The sequence below is a fragment of the Simochromis diagramma genome, unplaced genomic scaffold (assembly GCF_900408965.1).
Source record: "Simochromis diagramma unplaced genomic scaffold, fSimDia1.1 OVJJ01000680.1, whole genome shotgun sequence".
Classification (NCBI taxonomy): Eukaryota; Metazoa; Chordata; class Actinopteri; order Cichliformes; family Cichlidae; genus Simochromis; species Simochromis diagramma.
In genome coordinates this window covers 1,348,944-1,368,352 of record NW_024387470.1, presented here as the reverse complement: position 1 = coordinate 1,368,352, position 19,409 = coordinate 1,348,944, and the positions used below count along the sequence as shown (strand labels likewise).

The following is a 19,409-nucleotide window of genomic DNA, read 5'->3' as shown; positions in this document are numbered from 1 at the left end:
ATGAAAACATCTTGTGAATCATAGGTTGATGTGGATTTTGACAAGTTTCAGTGGGCACCAGTGAACCAGAACTCTAAAAAGTCTGCTATGACAAGATATGAAGCTTCTTCCACTGTAAAGACAGCTTCTGCTTCATCAGTAGCATCTGCTTCAACAGTGGCTTCTGAGGTGACAGACCATTTCCCTCCTCCACCCGCAAACCTGCTGCAGGTGTCACAAAAAGTCCCAGACCACATTGTCTCTCCTCAGCCTCAGGAGTCAACATCTCAACATAAGTATACTATTAACAGGGAACAGTACTTAAAACACAAGAGCATGGCTGAAATAAAGCGCCTCTACAAACACATACACCCAGAAGTGCGCAAAAACCTTGAAGTTGACATTTTAAGTCAGCTCAGTGAAGCAGAAATGACAGAGTTGGAGAGCAAGGAAGGGGTGGGTGACGTCCAGCAGGTGTGCTATATGTTTGAAAATGATGGCAACAGCTCCAGTAAGTGTTCGAGCCCTGACAGAGAATACCTGGAGTGGGATGAGATCCTTAAAGGTGAAGTGCAGTCCATGCGCTGGATGTTTGAAAACAAGCCCTTAGATACGATTAAAGACGATACCCCTGATGAGAATGATGAGAAGACTATTGCCCAGCAGGAAATAATTGCTGGCAAAGATGTCAGATACACAGCTTGGATGTTCGAGACGCAGCCTATAGACACTCTGGGCGCAGAAACATCCGATACAACTGAGCAATCGCAAAAACAGACCGATCTAGCAAGAGGAGATGTCCGTACTGCGACGTGGCTCTTTGAAACGCAGCCGCTTGATTATCTGAATAAGATCTACCAAGAAGATGAACAGGAGACGGATGCTTGTGTGACTAAAGACATTACTGGTGGAGATGTGAAAACCGCCAGGTATCTGTTTGAGACCCAGCATCTGGATTGGTTGGGTAAAACAGAAACAATCGAGGAGAGTCACTTCCTCAACCTGAAGTCTGAGCTGGAAGAAATTAAGGGCAATGTGAAGACAACGTCCCGCATGTTTGACACACTGCCCATGTGTGTCATCAGAGGCGATTCAGGAGAGATGCTGGAAATCACTACCATTCGCAGAGAGGAGACAGAAAAAGGAGATGTGAAGACATCACGTTGGATGTTTGAAACCCAGCCTCTGGATATGATCAACAGAGACCCTGCCAAAGTAAAGCTGATATGTGGGATTTCCATGGAGGATAACATTCAAGGTGGTGTGAACAAAGGTAGATGGCTTTTCGAGACAAAGACACTCGACACGATCAAGGATGAAGAATGGGAGAGCTCAAAGAAGGAAAAAGATGAAATAATTGGAGCTGATGTAAGGAACCACTGTCTTGTTTTCGAGACTCAGCCTATGGATACTCTGAAAGATAATGCCAATGCTCGACCTTTACCCTCTGAGGAGATTGTAGGAGGTGATGTTCAATCAGCCAAACATCTGTTTGAAACAGTACCAATGGAAAATCTGAAAGAGCTGGTTGAAGTAGGAAAACTTAAGAAAACAATGGCAACAGAAGAAGAAAAGGGTGACGTGAGGCATCAAAGGTGGGTGTTTGAAAGTCAGCCCTTGGAGAATATAAGGGAGGAGAAAAAGGAGATTACAAGAACTGTGAATATTGAAGCGCTTGACAAAGGGGATGTGACAAACTACAAAGAAAGGTTTGAAAGCATGGATTTAAGTAAATGTGAGGGAATGCAGAAAATTCAGGTCGAAGGTGTCACAAGTGGCTATGTCAAGTCCAACAGAGTTCTCTTTGAATCAACCCCATTGTATGCTATGCAAGACAGCTCTGGCCATTACCATGAGGTAAGGACTGTGAGGCGTGAGGAGATTGTGAAAGGAGACGTTCGCAGTTGCAGATGGATGTTCGAGACGCGTCCTATTGATGAATTTGATGAAAGCATTAGTAAGTTTCAGATCATAAAGGGCATATCTAAACAGGAAATTGAGTCAGGGGATGTCAAAACAGCCAAGTGGCTGTTTGAAACCCAACCACTTGACACCATTCAATTTTTCGGTAATTTTGAGAATGAAGATAATAAAACTAACAAAAGTATTCAGATTGAGAAAGGAGATGTAAAGACTTGTAGGTGGCTATTTGAAACTCAGCCAATGGATGTTTTGTATGAAAAAGTGGATAAGAGTGAGTCCGATGTTGAAGAAGTGCAAAAAGGTGACGTGAAAACATGTACTTGGCTCTTTGAGACACAGACACTAGACAACATACGAGATCATTCAGAGTCAGAGACCATCCTGAAGACCTGCACTGTAAAGCAGGAGGACGTTCAGGGAAAAGACGTGCGGCTGGCTCGCTTCCTCTTTGAAACAGAGAATCTGGAAAACATCACTGGGGAGGACAGCAGCTCTTTCAGGAGAGTCACAGAAATCGACATCCAGTCCGGTGATGTTTCCAGGATGAAGTACATTTTTGAGAATTGCTCCTCTGACATTATGAGCTCCACCTCTGAGGAGACAATGCAGAAGCTGAAGGTGCAACAAGCTCAGGACCTCCAGAGGGGAAATGTGGTCAACTGCACTTGGAAGTTCGAGAACCAGCCGATTGATGCGATCCGTGATGAAGGCACTGAGGCAAGGGAAATTCGCACGGTAACTGATGTTCAGGGAGGTGATGTTGATAAAGGCCGCTTTATTTTTGAGACATTCTCTCTGGATCAAATTAAAGAGGAGTCCACCAAGAGTGATATTTCAAAACTCTCCAGTATCTTTAGAGATGAAATAGAGAAAGGGGATGTAAAAAATTACACCATGATGTTTGAAACCCAGCCTCTCTATGCCATCTGTGACAAAGAAGGCCACTATCATGAAGTAACTACAGTTACTAAAGAAGAAATCATGAGAGGAGATGTGGTGGGGGCCCGATGGCTGTTTGAGACAAAGCCTTTGGATTCAATTAGAGATTCTGAGGAGGTGTATGTTATTAAAGCTGTGACTGAGGAAGGTATCAGCAAAAAGGATGTTAGCTCTGCCAGGTGGAGGTTTGAAACGCAACCTCTGGACGAAATTACAGAGGAGATAAAAGTGAGGTCAAAGACAGTTGAAGATATCCAAGGCGGCGATGTGAAGAAAAATAAGCAGCGTTTTGAGACTGATGAGCTGTCTCAAAAGTACATCAGAACTGTTAGCATGAGTGAAATCCAAAAAGGCGACGTTAGAGCTGCCACATGGATGTTTGAAACCCGCACGATTGATGAGATACGCAGCGATGGCGCAGAGTATGATGGCATGGAAAGAGTGACAAAAGAGGAAGTAATGAAAGGGGATGTCAAGCAGTCTGTGTGGCTCTTTGAGAAGCAGCCGCTTGATAGAATCAAAGAGAGTGATGGCACAGATCTTGTTGTGATAAAGGAGGAAATCCCACAGGCTGATGTGAAGACGACAACATGGCTGTTTGAAAGCACTCCATTTCATGAATTCAATGAGAGCAATGTGGAAAAGACAGAGATAATTGGTAAAAGTGTCAAAGAAACACTTGAGGAACTTTATTCTCAGAAAATGGTAGACTCACAGGGTATTCTTATTGAAGCGGATGAGATTGGGGATGTCCGCATGGCAAAGTATAAACTCATGAACCAGGAGACTCCTCAGATCCAAAAAGAAGAGATTATTAGAGGGGATCTGAGCAACATAATGATGAACCTCCTGAACCGCAGGGAGACCACTGAAAGGGTCATAACTATCGACGAGGAGGAGCGTGGGGACATCAGCACCACTGTGATCCAGCTATTCAACCAGGAAAGGGGAATCAATGTTGAGAAAGAGGAAATTATCCGTGGTGACATTCAAGAGGCCATGAGCAATCTCCTCAAGAGGGAAGGCTCCTCCAAGCGTGGCATTCTGATTCAAGAGGATGAGAAAGGAGACGTTAGGATGACTATCTACTCTCTTTTAAATAAGGAGGAGAGGGCTGGCATGGAAAAAGAGGATATCATTCAAGGAAATGTCAGCAAAACTCTTTATCGCCTTCTCTCCAACTCAGATGGAGAAGACTCTAAAAAGATAAAGGTTTTAGACACGGAGCGGGGTAATGTCAGCTTTTACTCCACATGCATTGAGTCCGGAGCTTTGGATTACCTGAGGCAGCTCCAGTATGAATCGGATGAACTCCAAGAAAAAGTCCAAAAAGAGCGCATCATAGGCGGCGACATCGAGGAGACCAAAATATTGCTGCGGAAGAACCAGCAAGAGATCGGTCGCACAGTAACAGAGGATGATATAGTTCCTGGTGATGTGCACAGCATTGTTAAGGTTTTTATGACAGAGCCTACTGTCACATACAGAAATCTAGAGAAAAAGGACATTGTTAAAGGCAACCTCAGTGCAGCTTTGGATTCACTGACCCAAGCCATCAATCAGAAAGTGGTAATAGAGAAAGAGGAGGTGGTAAAAGGAGACATACCCACTACTATGAAGTCTCTGGAGGAGGCCCAGAATCAAGCCAAAGAAATGGAAAAGCCTGAAATCATCAAGGGAGACATCAGGGGTGCTCTCGAGTCACTGGAGAAATCTGCGTCCAGCAAAACCGACGCAGCTGTTGAAGATTTAGTGCCAGGTGATATTAAGGGCACCTTGAAGTCCCTCGAGGAGGCAAAGCAAGCTGTGAAAGAGGTGGAAAAAGAGGAGATTGTTAAAGGAAATATCCACACAGCCATGCAAAGTTTACATGAGGCATCAAACGAGAAAAAGGTTTATCAGCACCAAGTGAGCGAGCAAGGTGATGTTAAAGCCACCATCCAGCTCTTGCTGCAGCCAACAACGTCCCCAAGAATGCAACACAGAGGGAGCCATGAAGGGGATGTGAAAACATCCATTAAATCGCTTTATGAAGGACAGGAGATGACACAGGTGGAAAAAGAAGATGTTGTGAAAGGTGACGTTCAAGGGACAATAAAGTGCCTAATGCAAAAAAAGCAGTATTCAAAACCCAAACGCATGTATCCTGCCAAGAAGGGAAAAGCGCCCATGCAAAACACATTAACTGTAAAACAAGAGAAGCATGAATGTGCACATGAAGTTAAGAGCGAGAGTGTTGCAGTCAGTCCAGCCCCCGCTGTGAAAAACCTCTCTCTGAGTGGTGAGTCACAGAAGCACACACAGAAGCAGCATGAAAACAAATCGTTGAAAACGCAGGTAATAACCCAAGAGGACCGCTCTGTTACTGTAGCCAAAACAGACAATCCTGCAGGGGCCTCTCAACTGAAGAGCACGAAAGAACAGAAACAGAAAATACAGGCAACCAAGCCTGTTATGATAAAGAATAAACAAATGATTAATAAAGATCAAACAGATGTGAGGGCTGCTGATGTGTCGGTGGTGAAAGAGGAGCAAAGCACATCACAGGCGAATATTTCAAACAGGCAAATGTGTGAGACAAAGACGATCAAACAGGTGCACACTACGGTGACGGAGAAAACTGTTGTGCACAAGCAAAATGTAACGGAGCAGGTGTCAATGTGTCAAAAGCAAACAGAAAATAAGGCTCTCGTACAAAAACAGAACGTAAAGAAGATGAAGGTGGATAACCATAGCCTTGACATGAGAGGGAAAGGTGTGAATAAAAAGCCAGTGAAGCCAGAGATTCACTTTCCCCCTCCTCCGTCCTCGCCGCCTCCCCCATCAGAGTCTGAGCTCTCCCTCCCTCCACCGCCTTCACCGGTGACTGAGAGCCCAACACCCCCCATGTACCGGCCTTCGATGATGAGGCAAGACAGCGACCTCCCTCCCCCACCTCCACCGCCTCCACCTCCTATGGAATGCATAAAGTCTGAGCCCGAATTTTTCCCTCTTCCTCCACCTCCTCCACCACCACCCTCTGCGAGCGCACAAGATTTTCTCCCTCCACCTCCCTCACAGCAGGAGCTTAATGCAATGCCGCAGCCTTCCCCTGCAAGGCCAGGGAAACCCATTAGCAGACCTTTATTCAAAGTGCCCAAGCAACCAGAACCACAGCAGCCCATACAAGTTAAGCCCAAATGGCAGAAAAAACAACCCACTCCTCCGCCGCCTCCACCTCAGCTCCCTCCTGAGCAAGAAAAAGCTGTGTCAACAGTCAAGAAAGTAGAAGCTAAAGTTAAGGAGGTGAAACAGGAAATAACCCAACAGGTTGAAATCAGCAATCAGACTGAGTCAACAGCAATGTCCCAGACAAAAGTATCAAGCATTCCAGTTGCAAAATCAGTCCAAAAGCAAAGCCCACAGCCACCTAAAAAAGTATTTGTTCCTCCTATTAAACTGCCTCCAACTCCAGAACCTGATTCAGCATCCAAAGCTAGACCTTATGCTCGCAAATTTAAAACCCCACTCATGTTTGCAGAGGAAAGGTACCGCCAAGAAAGGCTGGAGAAGGATGAAATGGAGAGGAGTAAAGTGAATACCCCCACTTCTCCCCCAAGTAATATACAGTCATTTGATGCTAATGCTCAGCATCCTGCAGCAGAAAACACTGAGAAAAAAGTAGATATAGCGACAATAGAAAAGGCCGAAAAAGCTAAAACTGTTTCCAAACAAGCAATAGCGGTCCAGGACATGCCTTCTAAGAAAGCCACTTCCCAAATCCCTTTGAGCAAACCTTTGATCTCAGTGGTAAATAAGAAAGCAGCTGCTGGATCTTCAAATGTTTCCAGACAGCAATCCTCGGAAAAAAATCTAGCCTTTGCCGAAGTTAATAAAAAGGGACAAACTACATCCGCCAATCAGACTGCTTCTGTTTCTCATGCTCACCATGAGGTTTTACAAAATGAAGTCCAGTTGTGCTCGAACTTGGCCACTTTTTCAGTCCAAGAGCAGCAGCAGATTATTAAGAAATCTAGCACCAGGTCTGTTACTGCCACACAGGGAGCGGCCCATGAAAATGTAGATCTTCAAGGCCAGGTCACATTGAAAGCTGAAGATGTAAGGAATATTAATGTGCCTTTGACTCAGGTGGAGAAAATTAGTCCCCCTCAACCCACTAAAATTCCAAAGGTGACTCCAAGTTTCAAGGTAAAAACCTTTAAGATGCCGGTGGAGAAGAAAGAAGAGAAAAGTGACAGTTTGGGACAAAAGAAAAGTGAAATGAATTTACAGCAAGAGAAAAGTAATGTGTCACAGAAAAGTGAAACCAAAGTGAGTCTGGAAGGCAACCAGCTAATTTCCACGAGAACTGAGGTGAAAACAGAAGTGAAAGGAAAAGAGAAAAAAAGCCAGGTGACCCAACCTGTGAAGGAAGTTGAAGTAGACGTTCACACAAGAAAGGGAAAGCAGGTGCAAAAACATGAGACAGAAGTAAAACTGTCGCCATCAGTTACTGTGTTAACACCCAAGGTGGCTAAGATAACATGTGAAGCAACCCAACAGGGACAAGGCCATGTAGCTGTCTCCCACAGTCAGCAGAGCGTGAAGACAGAGGAGATTCAAAGACACGAGGAGGTGGTTGTGACTGAGAGTGTGGTACAGCAAAGGCTTCAGAGGCAAGAGGCTGTTCAGATGCAAAAACAGCAAATGAAGCTGCAAGCGGTAGAGATAAATAAAACTCAGATCAAAGCAGGAAAGTCAAAAGGTGAGCCTAAGGATGTGTCTGTGAAAGGGGCAGGCAAAATTTCCCACAAAGACGAGGCTTACCATGAAGACATCACCGATTTGGAGAAATGCACTGTAATTCATAAGCTGCTCACTCAAATGAAAGAGCTGGAGGGCGCGCCGAGCAAAATAGACTCCAGCACTGTCAGGACGATTTTAAGTGAAGTCCCTGACTGGATAATGGGCTCAGATGAGAAGAAGAATTTAAGTGAAATTGCTAAGCAGCAAAGCAAGAAAAAGTTAAAAGAGATGATGGTTTATGTCAAAAATATAATTGAAGCAAAGCTCGCATTTTTTGAGAAAAACCTGACAACAGTGGAAAAGGAGGAAAGAAAAGACAAAGACAACCAGCCCGTGCCACCACCAGTGCCTCCAAGACCAGAAAAGAAAGTTTTCGGTGGGGCGACTGCAAAGATATCAAAGATAAGCACTGGCTTCTCCAGTGCTGAAAAGAAAGTAGTGGAAGAGAAAAAGTCCCCTCAGGAGAACAGAGTGCATAAGGAGCTGAGTGAAGGAGCCGATCACAGGGTGTCCTCTCCATTAGCAAGCATCCGCACTCCATCGCCTACTTTTATTAGTATTGAGTCCAGGAGAGTTGACTCGCCACTCAGAGTGACACCTTCTCCTCCACCCTACAAATCAATCGGAACCCCTCCACCACATCATGGCAAGTCACATACGCCTACATCTACCTTTAGCAGGGCCACACCTTCTCCCACACTGAGTCGCTCAGAGAAGCTGGTGAAACTGGGGGATGCCACATCAAAGCTTTCTCACATTATCACCCTTCCTCCTCTCGTGCCAGTTCCCGAATGTTTTGCTGCTGAAAAAGAGCGGACATCCCCGTTTAGCGACAGGGAGACCCTCATTGAGAGAAACGAGCAAGGCTTGACGGATGTCGCAGAAATGGTGGATTCCATGATGACAGTAAAGGATAAAAAGTCTTTCTTTGAGGAGGCCCAGAGGGCGGAGGTTAAAAAGATGTACATCCGGAAGGATCCAATAGATATCCCTGAGCGGTTGGGACCTGATAGTGAGGAAGTCACTGAAACCGTTGCCATAGATATTCTTAAAGAGGATCTCCCTAGAGTTGACTTGTCAAAGCTTGTAAACAGATTTGAATCTCCGAAACCAAAAGTTTACACCAGAAAAGATCCTATTGTAATAGCAGAGAGGCTGGGGAGTGACACAGAGGAAACAGAGACTGAACCACATGCGCCAAGAACCGAAGACATCCCCACACTCAATGTCAAAGCAATCAAGGATGTGTTCGAGACGGGAGAGCATAGTTCTCAAGCAGCCAGAGAGCTTAGAGAACAAATAGAAAGAAGAGAACCTGAAGCAGCCTGCTCCGGGCAGGCGGGTCACTCTGAAGCGACATCAGTCACTGAGCAATTCTGCACCATTGATAACTTTGGAAATATGACAAGACAGATGAGGAGCGAGGTGCATTCTGGGAGTTCCCTGACCCGTGGTAACCCTCCGTCCTACGCAGACGTTGTGAGGGGAAGAGTTCCTACTGTTGCTGTGCCCCCTGAGGCCTCCTCCGAAGAACTGCTGAGAAACTTCCAGCAATCATGGGCTGAAAGCCAAGGAGTTTTCCAGAACCTGGGCTTCAGTGTCACGGAGCAGAGGACTTCGCAGATTATAACGCACCAGCAGCAGAGTGTCGTGACGGGTAAACTGAGCTGTGGCATGAGGCATGATGGGGTGGTGAACATGCTTTGTGTGGGGAATTTTTAAGGAATCAGCTGCACTGTGTGGAAAGATAAAAAGCATTAACTTTCAGAATGTGTTTTTCTAACACTTGATTTTCTTTCATGTGTTTTCATTTGTCAGAAAGGTTAAAACTCACTGTTTGTATCCTGGCAGTTTTATGCTTTTTAATATTCACAGGTTACATTTTGTTCCTGTTTATCCACATGTCTGCTGTGTGAAACTGGCAATGATGCTAATATATTGAACTAATATATCTCCTGCCTGGGTGTGAGATGCTGTTTTTGTCTGTGAAACAACAAAGAACCGCCTGAAAACTCATCAAGGAAAAAACAAACAACAGCTTTAATGTGAATTCTTTTCTTTTCTGAAATGGATTCACCACATGTCAGTGCTTCCTTTTTCCAACATCGGTTTTTGAATCAACATTTTTTCATTTCACAGCATAAGATTCCCAAATAATCAATAATTATTATTATTATTATTATTCATATTGTGATATATTTATTGTAATCATGACATCTAACACAAATATAAAATTTCTCTCCCATTTTTGAGAACTCTTCCGATCTTCTTAATCATAGAATATTGATAGAGTTTTATTAACTTTTATTAACTGTTCAGTTTATAGTTACCAAACTCAAAACAATCAAGCAGAAACAAACAAAAGGATTTGGACTGCGTTCAAGTAAACACAGTCGGGTCCGAGATAAATCTGAAGGATGACTAAAATAATTATAATTGATTAAAAAAAACATCTACTTATTAACTTTACGAACTTTGCTAAAAGTTTTGCTTTCTGCAGCTTTTCCAATCCTTTATTTTATTATCATTTGTTTTTTTTAAACTAATAGAAATAATTTCTCTATTATTAGTTACAGATTACAAATTAAAATGTTTCCTTCTCTTTTGCAGAAAATTCGAATTCCAGAGTCCGAACTTTGCAGGGCATGTCGGAAGAGAGTGTACCCCATGGAATCTCTGATTGCGGACAAACAAAACTTCCATAAAAGCTGCTTTCGCTGTGAGCACTGCAAAGGCAAACTAAGGTGGCGCTACTTCACACAGCAAACGCATTCTTTGTCTTTTTATTTTCCTCTGTTTTAACTTGTCTACTTTCTTTAAAAAAAACAGCCTTGGCAACTATGCCTCTCTCCATGGACGCATGTACTGCAAGCCACACTACAAGCAACTGTTCAAGTCCAAAGGAAATTATGACGAAGGATTTGGACAAAAACCACACAAAGAACTTTGGAATAATAAGAACACGCAGAACTCTGTCATGAAATCACCGTCACCTGAAAAGAAAGTCATGGATTCCAAATATTCCACTGCTCACAGTACCTTAGCCACCCAGGATTATGATGGAAGCAAATCAGCTGATGAGAGCAAAAAGCCCACAAATAAGATTTCCGTAGTGTGGCCTCCCCAGCCAGATTCCCCTAAAAAATCCTTTGCAATCGAGGAGGAATTGAAGGTGGTTAAGCCATCATGGCCCCCTAAGGAGGGCTCAACTCAGGAAAACGAGCACCTAAATCAGCCTGTGAAGTCCTCATTAATAAAAGACACCGTTGCTCCTTCAGCTGAAGTACAAAATGGAGTCCAGGAAAATAACAAGGTGCATGAGAGTGCCTGTTTAACAGAGAGTGTAAAAAAGCCCGAAGAGACTCCAGCACAGTCCGAGTTTCTGACCTCCTCTGTAGCAGCCGCTGAGGAGCCAGCGGGTGTCAGTCACATTCGAGAAAGTAAAGAGTCAAACAGCGGCTCGGAGGCTGCGGCACAAAGGGATTCTGAAATGTACTCTGAAGTGCACCCAGGAGTGGAGGAGAAAGAACAAAGTGAAGGGAATGATGGTGGAGATGGAGAAAGCGTGAAAGTGCCAGAAAAGAATGAAGAGAAAAGTGCAGGAAGAAGGGAGAATGTGAAAGTAAATGGACATGACAGGCAGGTAGAAAGTGCAGCATTTGAGAGTGAAGGCCAGGAGGAGATAGATAAGGGAAATAATGAAAGCATGAACAATGGGGAGGCAGTAAAGGTCACATTAATAGATGAGCAGACAACAGCAGCACTGAATGCTAACTCCAATAATAATAATAGTAATAATAATAATGACCAGACATTGTTTGACTATGAAACCCTGCTCGAAGGGCTTAACAAGGCTGAGGGAAATAAAAATAATCTGCAGGTTTTGACAGATACAGCTAGAGCAACAGATTCATCTCAGGCCGATCCCTTTAAAGAATCAAAATGGATGCCAAGTGAAGTGTTGCAGTTGGCACAGACAGATGATGCTTTTGTGCCAGAGGGTGCCAAATGTCCTGAAGCCACAGATTGCTTTTCAGATACAAATTTCTTCACAGAAACAGGCGAGGGAATGCTGGCTGTCAAACACGAGGCCACCGAGCCAAAGATTAGCACATCAAGCTTCCTGGAGGACATTTTCGCCGGCTTGAGTACCAGCAGCTCCAGCCTGCTATCTGATTTCAAATCTGACATCTTCAGTCAATCTGCCGGGGAGAGGCCTCCGGCCTCAGTGCTGGATGACCTTTTGGATTTTGGGATGGACCCGAGAGATGTGAGGGGAAAAGATGAGAAGAGCGACAGCTTTGCCACAGACTACAGTGCAGGAAGGGACGGTATTTCTCTGTGGGCAGAGGAAGACGACGAAGACCTGACAGTGGAGGAGCAGATCAAGAGGAACAGATACTACGATAGTGAGGAGAGTGAGAATGCTTAGATTTTGGGCCCATTCAGCTAATAATGACAACATGTGTTTTCACCTGTCCATGGAGAGATGAACAGCTCTGATTGAATTTAGCGTTTTTGTACTGAGTTTTTTGAATCTAGTCTTGTTTGATGGAGACTGAATGCACCCGGTGTGCAGAGGAATGGATATCTGTTCTCTGTTTATGTTACGTTGGATCTATATATTTGCTGACTGATCTAAATAAAGCTATATTTTCAAACTTTGCAGTATATTAGGTAATTACAAGCAGTTGATTTTCTTTAAATCAGCATAAGGAGGTTTTTTTTTTTTTTTTTTCATTTCTATTTTGTCTTCTGTTTGAAATAAAGCTTCATAAACTTAACAGTATGTGACTCCTGTAATGACTTATTGCAGAGACAAGCAGAAGCAGTAGTGAACCATATCTAAATCCTTGTCTGGGTGGTCAGTGCGCCTCACCTGCTGAAATTTCCTTGGTAAAAGGCGTATTGATTTTCACTGATCGAGCAGACCTGCTGTACGAGTTACAGATTTTTCCATTATGTGGCTTTTGTCATCTCCTCAGTTACAGTTTGAACATGTGAGGTAATTAGCTGGCGAGCGAATATATACTGCAGTGTTAATTACAGCAGCAAAAAAAAAAAAAAAACACTACAGGACTTTAGAAAAAAGTGATGGCTTCACAAATTTTGTGCAGGTCCCATTACATTATGCTGACAGATCCTTTAAGTTGAGGAAGTATTGTTGCTGCTTTAATAATTCAGCATCCTTTCCTGAAAGGCTGTTTGGCATCTTTTTAATTGGGGTATATTTTTTCCAAGTAATGTTTTAATGGACAATCCAACAAGAATGCCATTTTTACAGATGGGATTTGTGGGCAGAAGGTAGTAATAATACCAATAAAAAACCCAAATGGTATTCAATTTTGCAATTAAAACACATTTATCTATAAGGGTGTTCTGAACTCTTGGTACTCCGATCTTAGCTTAATACCATAAATGCAGTTGTCTTCTATTGGTCCATTAGCAAGTTCATGGAAGGTAAAGTAAATTATTCTGAAGCAAGAGGACCAATTCCTGATTCAGCTTATTTAGTTACAACAGTGACTTAGTCTGCAATAACTAAGTGAAGCTGGGTTGAACTGGATGATTCTCAAATTTTTATATATTAACTGATTAAAAAGGTCTCAAGAAAAGGTAACGTACCGCATAAATCTGTCATGAAAGATGGCCAAGAGCTTCCTTTAAGTTATCATTACCATAAACAATCATTGTTCTCATTAATATCATTCATATACTTACATCATATGGGGGAAAAGTATGTAATACAGGCTATTGGTATCAATAAAAACTAACTGGGACTCTTGTTTTGAACATTATCAACTACACTGTTAAAAAAAACATCTTAAAAGAACGGTAATATTCCGGCAGCTGGGGCGCCAAAATACGACCGTAAAAAAACAGAAAATAACTCCCGCATAAAAATATGGTTATTTCCAGTAATGAAAATACAATTAGTTGCGCTAATTTGACATTGGATCTCGCTTTTTTCAAGTGCCGCTAAACATTAAATTAGGAACATGTTAATGTGATTAAACAATGAAATCATCTATAAATAGGAAAAAAAAACATCTTAAAAAAACCGTAATATTCTGGCAGCTGGGGCGCCAAAATACTACCGTAAAATAACAGAAAATAACTGTCCCATAAAAATACGGTTATTTTCGGTAATGAAAATAGAGTTTGTTGTGCTAATTTTACATGGGATTCTGCCTTTTCCAAGTGCTTTTAGACATTAAATTAGGAACATTTTAACGTGATCAAACAATGAAATTACCTATAAACAAGGTCAATGAATGTGGCAATATGAATCATAATACGTACAGAAATATACAGTTAACAGTTGGTTTAAATAATAATGGATTGCATGCCCTGGGACAGAGGCGAGGCTGCCATATCGCACCATCAGCCCCTCTGGCTATCACCAGTAGGCGGTAGGTGAAGAGTATCCGAGCCAGGGCTCGAACCGGCAACCTTCGGATCACAAGGCGAACTGCCAACTCTTGAGCCACCATCGCCCTAAATAGCAATGATAATAATACTTATGTGATGTAACACAAGCTTATAGGAACCATGTTATATACTTTTCTATAGCATTACATTTGAATTCAACAGTTCAATCTTTCAAATAATGGACAGATATTTGTGAAATCATGATACATTTGTGAATGTATTTTAACAATCTAAATATGCATATGTACAGACAGATACATTTAATAATCATGAAAATTATGTTTTATTACATTTACAGTGATTTTACGTTGATTTACATTTGAAATGTGAAATCAGTCTATTTATGTGAATTTAATGATATTCTAGAAGAACAGTACAAAACTGTAAAATACACAGTAACATACTATTATATTACATTTTTTTTTTACAGTGTGGCAGATGGTAAATGATAATCTGACATTTCCTCAGTGTCTCCATTTTGTCACTATTTATGCCTATGCATCCAGAATCAACCCTCTACAGACTCCATGTACTGCACCTCAATCTACAGTCACATGAGTCACTCAAGACAAAGTGTGTATATGTCAAGGAGCGAAAAAGTACAGAAACACTAATAAACTGATATAATTCCTGTCCTTTTCTTTCTTGGTAGAAGCTGCAGTGAAGATCTGAATGTTTGTAACAGTTCTGGTGTCATGCTTTGCCAAAAGGTGGATCCAAAGAGCAAACCCAGGCAACACTTGGCAAGTTTAAAGTAGTCATAGTTAAGAAGTGAATGGTTTACTGATAGAGAGCAGTTGGCAGGGAGATTTAGCAGCACTACAGGTTTGCATATGGAAGCCCTGTCAAAGAAGAGATAAAGAATTACCAGGAGTCGAAGAGGAGAATATGGTCCACCTGTGATAGTCATTAGTTTTATTAGTTATTAGTATAGTTAAGAGTGAATGGAAACTTAGAGATTGTTTGTGGGCAGTTGGTGGATATCCAAGTTTGGTTAATTATGGAATTAATAATGACGACCATGATCTGTCAGAGAAATCTTGCAAACTCCAGCCGTGTATACTCCATATTTGATTACTAGACAGGTGTACGGAGAGCTTCTTCAATGGAGAAACTCCACTCAGGATGGACTCAGAGGAGCCAGAACAACTACTCTACATGACACTTAATAGCAAAGAATATTAAGAAAAACAAGATCTTTCATTTACATTTGAAATGTGAAATCACAGTCTATTTATGTAACTTTAATGATATTCTAGAAGAACAGAACAAAACTGTAAAATGCACAGTAAAACACTTTTATATTAGGATTTTTTCCTACAGTGCTCCATACCCGTGACCTTGTGGTTGTTAGTTCACATTCATTGGCCGATGCTTAGCATCATGTTATTATGTGTCCCAACATCCAATGGCATGTCACATTGTTTTTATGGCCACACCCTCACCCCAGAGGCCTATTTCTGTTCAGGAATGTTGTGAGTACTTTGAGATTTATATTATTGCAATTCCTATCTCTACATTTATTTTTTTAAATATATAATTAGCACAGCATGGCCGTGCAATGATTTATATGTTTTTTTTAGTTTTTATTCCTATTAATTATATTTTCACTTGTTACCTCTGAATTATTGAATCAGACCTAGATGACATGAAATTTTCAGCAAAATTATAATTCAAATATTCCTTTAATTGTTGATTATTCTCATTAATTTTCAATCATTTTATATATTTTTCCATAGTATTACATTTGAATTTAACAGATCATTCTCTCACATAACAGACACATATTCGTAAAATTATGATACATTTCTGAATGTATTTTTACAATCTAAATATGCATATGGACAAAAAAATATATTTAAAAAACAAGTAAATTGTGTTTTACTATATTTACAGTGCTGTTATGTTATTTTACCTTTGACATGTAAAATCACAGTTTACTTATGTAAATTTAATGATATGCTAGGAAGACAGTACAAAACTGTAAAATATACAGTAAGATACTTTGACATTACTATTTTTTGGAACAGTGTAAACAAAGGGCTCTTATCTTAGATGTTGCCCATAGGTGGCATCTTCTGTCAACAAGTAGTCTCAGTATGTCTTTATCCGCTCATTTATTGGATAGATTAGTGAAAAGATGCAGAAATGCATTAAAAGCCTGAACAAGGGAGCTTGACTGTTTGTAGTGACATGAGTATGTTGACTTCCAACCAGGTCACTCAAATTCAGGTGTTATTTGATCGAGTTGTTTTCTCTTTTTTCTCCATCTTAGTGTTATTCTTGCCCCTGAATGGAAGGAGTATGTAATCAGTTCTGTTTGTTTGTCTGTCTGTTTGTTAGTTAGCAGGCTGGCATCTACAGGGAGTGCAGAATTATTAGGCAAATGAGTATTTTGTCCACATCATCCTCTTCATGCATGTTGTCCTACTCCAAGCTGTATAGGCCCGAAAGTCTACTACCAATTAAGCATATTAGGTGATGTGCATCTCTGTAATGAGAAGGGGTGTGGTCTAATGACATCAACACCCTATATCAGGTGTGCATAATTATTAGGCAACGTCCCTTCCTTTGGCAAAATGGGTCAAAAGAAGGACTTGACAGGCTCAGAAAAGTCAAAAATAGTGAGATATCTTGCAGAGGGATGCAGCAGTCTCAAAATTGCAAAGCTTCTGAAGCGTGATCATCGAACAATCAAGCATTTCATTCAAAATAGTCAACAGGGTCACAAGAAGCGTGTGGAAAAACCAAGGCACAAAATAACTGCCCATGAACTGAGAAAAGTCAAGCGTGCAGCTGCCAAGATGCCACTTGCCACCAGTTTGGCCATATTTCTGAGCTGCAACATCACTGGAGTGCCCAAAAGCACAAGGTGTGCAATACTCAGAGACATGGCCAAGGTAAGAAAGGCTGAAAGACGACCACCACTGAACAAGACACACAAGCTGAAACGTCAAGACTGGGCCAAGAAATATCTCAAGACTGGTTTTTCTAAGGTTTTATGGACTGATGAAATGAGAGTGAGTCTTGATGGGCCAGATGGATGGGCCCGTGGCTGGATTGGTAAAGGGCAGAGAGCTCCAGTCCGACTCAGACGCCAGCAAGGTGGAGGTGGAGTACTGGTTTGGGCTGGTATCATCAAAGATGAGCTTGTGGGGCCTTTTCGGGTTGAGGATGGAGTCAAGCTCAACTCCCAGTCCTACTGCCAGTTCCTGGAAGACACCTTCTTCAAGCAGTGGTACAGGAAGAAGTCTGCATCCTTCAAGAAAAACATGATTTTCATGCAGGACAATGCTCCATCACACGCGTCCAAGTACTCCACAGCGTGGCTGGCAAGAAAGGGTATAAAAGAAGAAAAACTAATGACATGGCTTCCTTGTTCACCTGATCTGAACCCCATTGAGAACCTGTGGTCCATCATCAAATGTGAGATTTACAAGGAGGGAAAACAGTACACCTCTCTGAACAGTGTCTGGGAGGCTGTGGTTGCTGCTGCACGCAATGTTGATGGTGAACAGATCAAAACACTGACAGAATCCATGGATGGCAGGCTTTTGAGTGTCCTTGCAAAGAAAGGTGGCTATATTGGTCGCTGATTTGTTTTTGTTTTGTTTTTGAATGTCAGAAATGTATATTTGTGAATGTGGAGATGTTATATTGGTTTCACTGGTAAAAATAAATAATTGAAATGGGTATATATTTGTTTTTTGTTAAGTTGCCTAATAATTATGCACAGTAATAGTCACCTGCACACACAGATATCCCCCTAAAATAGCTAAAACTAAAAACAAACTAAACACTACTTCCAAAAACATTCAGCTTTGATATTAATGAGTTTTTTGGGTTCATTGAAAACATGGTTGTTGTTCAATAATAAAATTATTCCTCAAAAATACAACTTGCCTAATAATTCTGCACTCCCTGTACAGTTTTCAAGATATCAATTTTAAATTTTGTGTGATAATAATTTATAATAATTTGCCCTCCCCAGGTTAACAACAGCCTCTACTACTCATGTCTGTGAGGAAGATTATTGCAACATGTTGATTATTGCAACAAATACATGTTAGTAAGTGCTAAACATACACAATTATGGCTGAATCAGACAGTTCAAATGCTGCTATTAGACTGTGAGGGAAATGCTGTGCCACAGTTTGGTAAGAAACATAAAGAACACTAACCATTCATGAAAACAAACAACGTAAATGTTAACTGCTTTTTTTAAGACCCTACAATAATAGAGAGAAAACTCATAATAATAATCATCAACAACCCCTTCTGAAAAAGCACTTGGCAACAGTGGAAAAACTCCCTTTTAATAGGAAGAAGCCTCCAGCGGGACCAAGTTCAGAGATCTGGAAATTCATGAAAATTCCCTGAATTTTCTTTTTCAGGTCTACTCAAGCAAACATGTACACAAAGCTAAGAAACCAAATGGGAAACAAAAAACAATAGAAAACAAACCAAGTGAAAAAGACTAACCAGCCAATAAAATACTGTGCAATTGTTCTTGAAATTTTACAGTGTTTATAACATACTACACTTAAACATCCGGTGCATTTTTTACTGATAAAATCAATTCAATATGGAGAGATAATTTGAAGAAACTGAAGATGATATATTGATATATAGAATTCAATTAAGGTATCTGGCAGTTAGACTCTGATGGCCCATTACTGCAGAATGGAATCCCAGTGGTGAATGGGGATTAGGACAGAACCTGCTGGAGTGCAGATACTGGTGGTGGAGATGAAGACGGAGGTTTGAATGGAGCCTGAGGAACAAGGGAGATGGGGGCAGAGGTGGGTTGCACAAAGGCGTTTGAAAGGGTGAATGACAGATGAGCAGTGAGATTTAAAGTATGCAGAGTGCAGGCTGATTGGCCTAAAGAAGGCCAGCAGAAAGACTATTGGACTAGACTAATTATGTCACAATGAGCTTGATAGCGTGGGAAAGTGGAAGCAATGTAAAGCTTAGATTAGTGACCAAACATGTGGGAAGCAGACAAATGTGTGACTACAGGGCTTCCTTATTGAACTTAAGCTTCATTAAAAAATCAGGTAAAGGATGGAGGGCAAAATCTGAGTTTTCTGGAATTGTGTATTCAAATGTGTTTGTTTGAAGAAGTCTGAAGCCCAAAAAAAAATAAAAATAAAATGGGGCCGTATTTCAATATTAATTTTAAAATATAATAACTTTTAGGCGATATACTGTTTACATTTGATGTGTGCTTTAAGCCATAGCTTCTTTATTCTTACATTTTTAATTGGGGCAATAGACCTTTAAAACATAAATCCAACTTTATTTATATAGTGTCAAATCACAGGAACAGTTGCCTCAATGCAGTTTAA

General features: G+C 41.3%; 1 protein-coding gene across 3 annotated transcripts in view; it reads left to right on the top strand.

Annotated features, from left to right (window-relative positions):
* Positions 1-10,559, top strand: part of xirp2a (xin actin binding repeat containing 2a) — a 68,614-nt gene extending 58,055 nt beyond the window's left edge. For all 3 annotated transcript variants that reach the window (XM_040014921.1, XM_040014922.1, XM_040014923.1), the window contains 3 exons: positions 25-9,283; positions 10,237-10,370; positions 10,456-10,559. In XM_040014921.1, the coding sequence (XP_039870855.1) occupies positions 25-9,283; positions 10,237-10,331 (9,354 nt within the window). In that variant the 3' untranslated portion in view covers positions 10,332-10,370; positions 10,456-10,559. The remainder of the gene's footprint in view (positions 1-24; positions 9,284-10,236; positions 10,371-10,455) is intronic.
* The last annotated feature ends 8,850 nt before the right edge of the window (positions 10,560-19,409 follow it).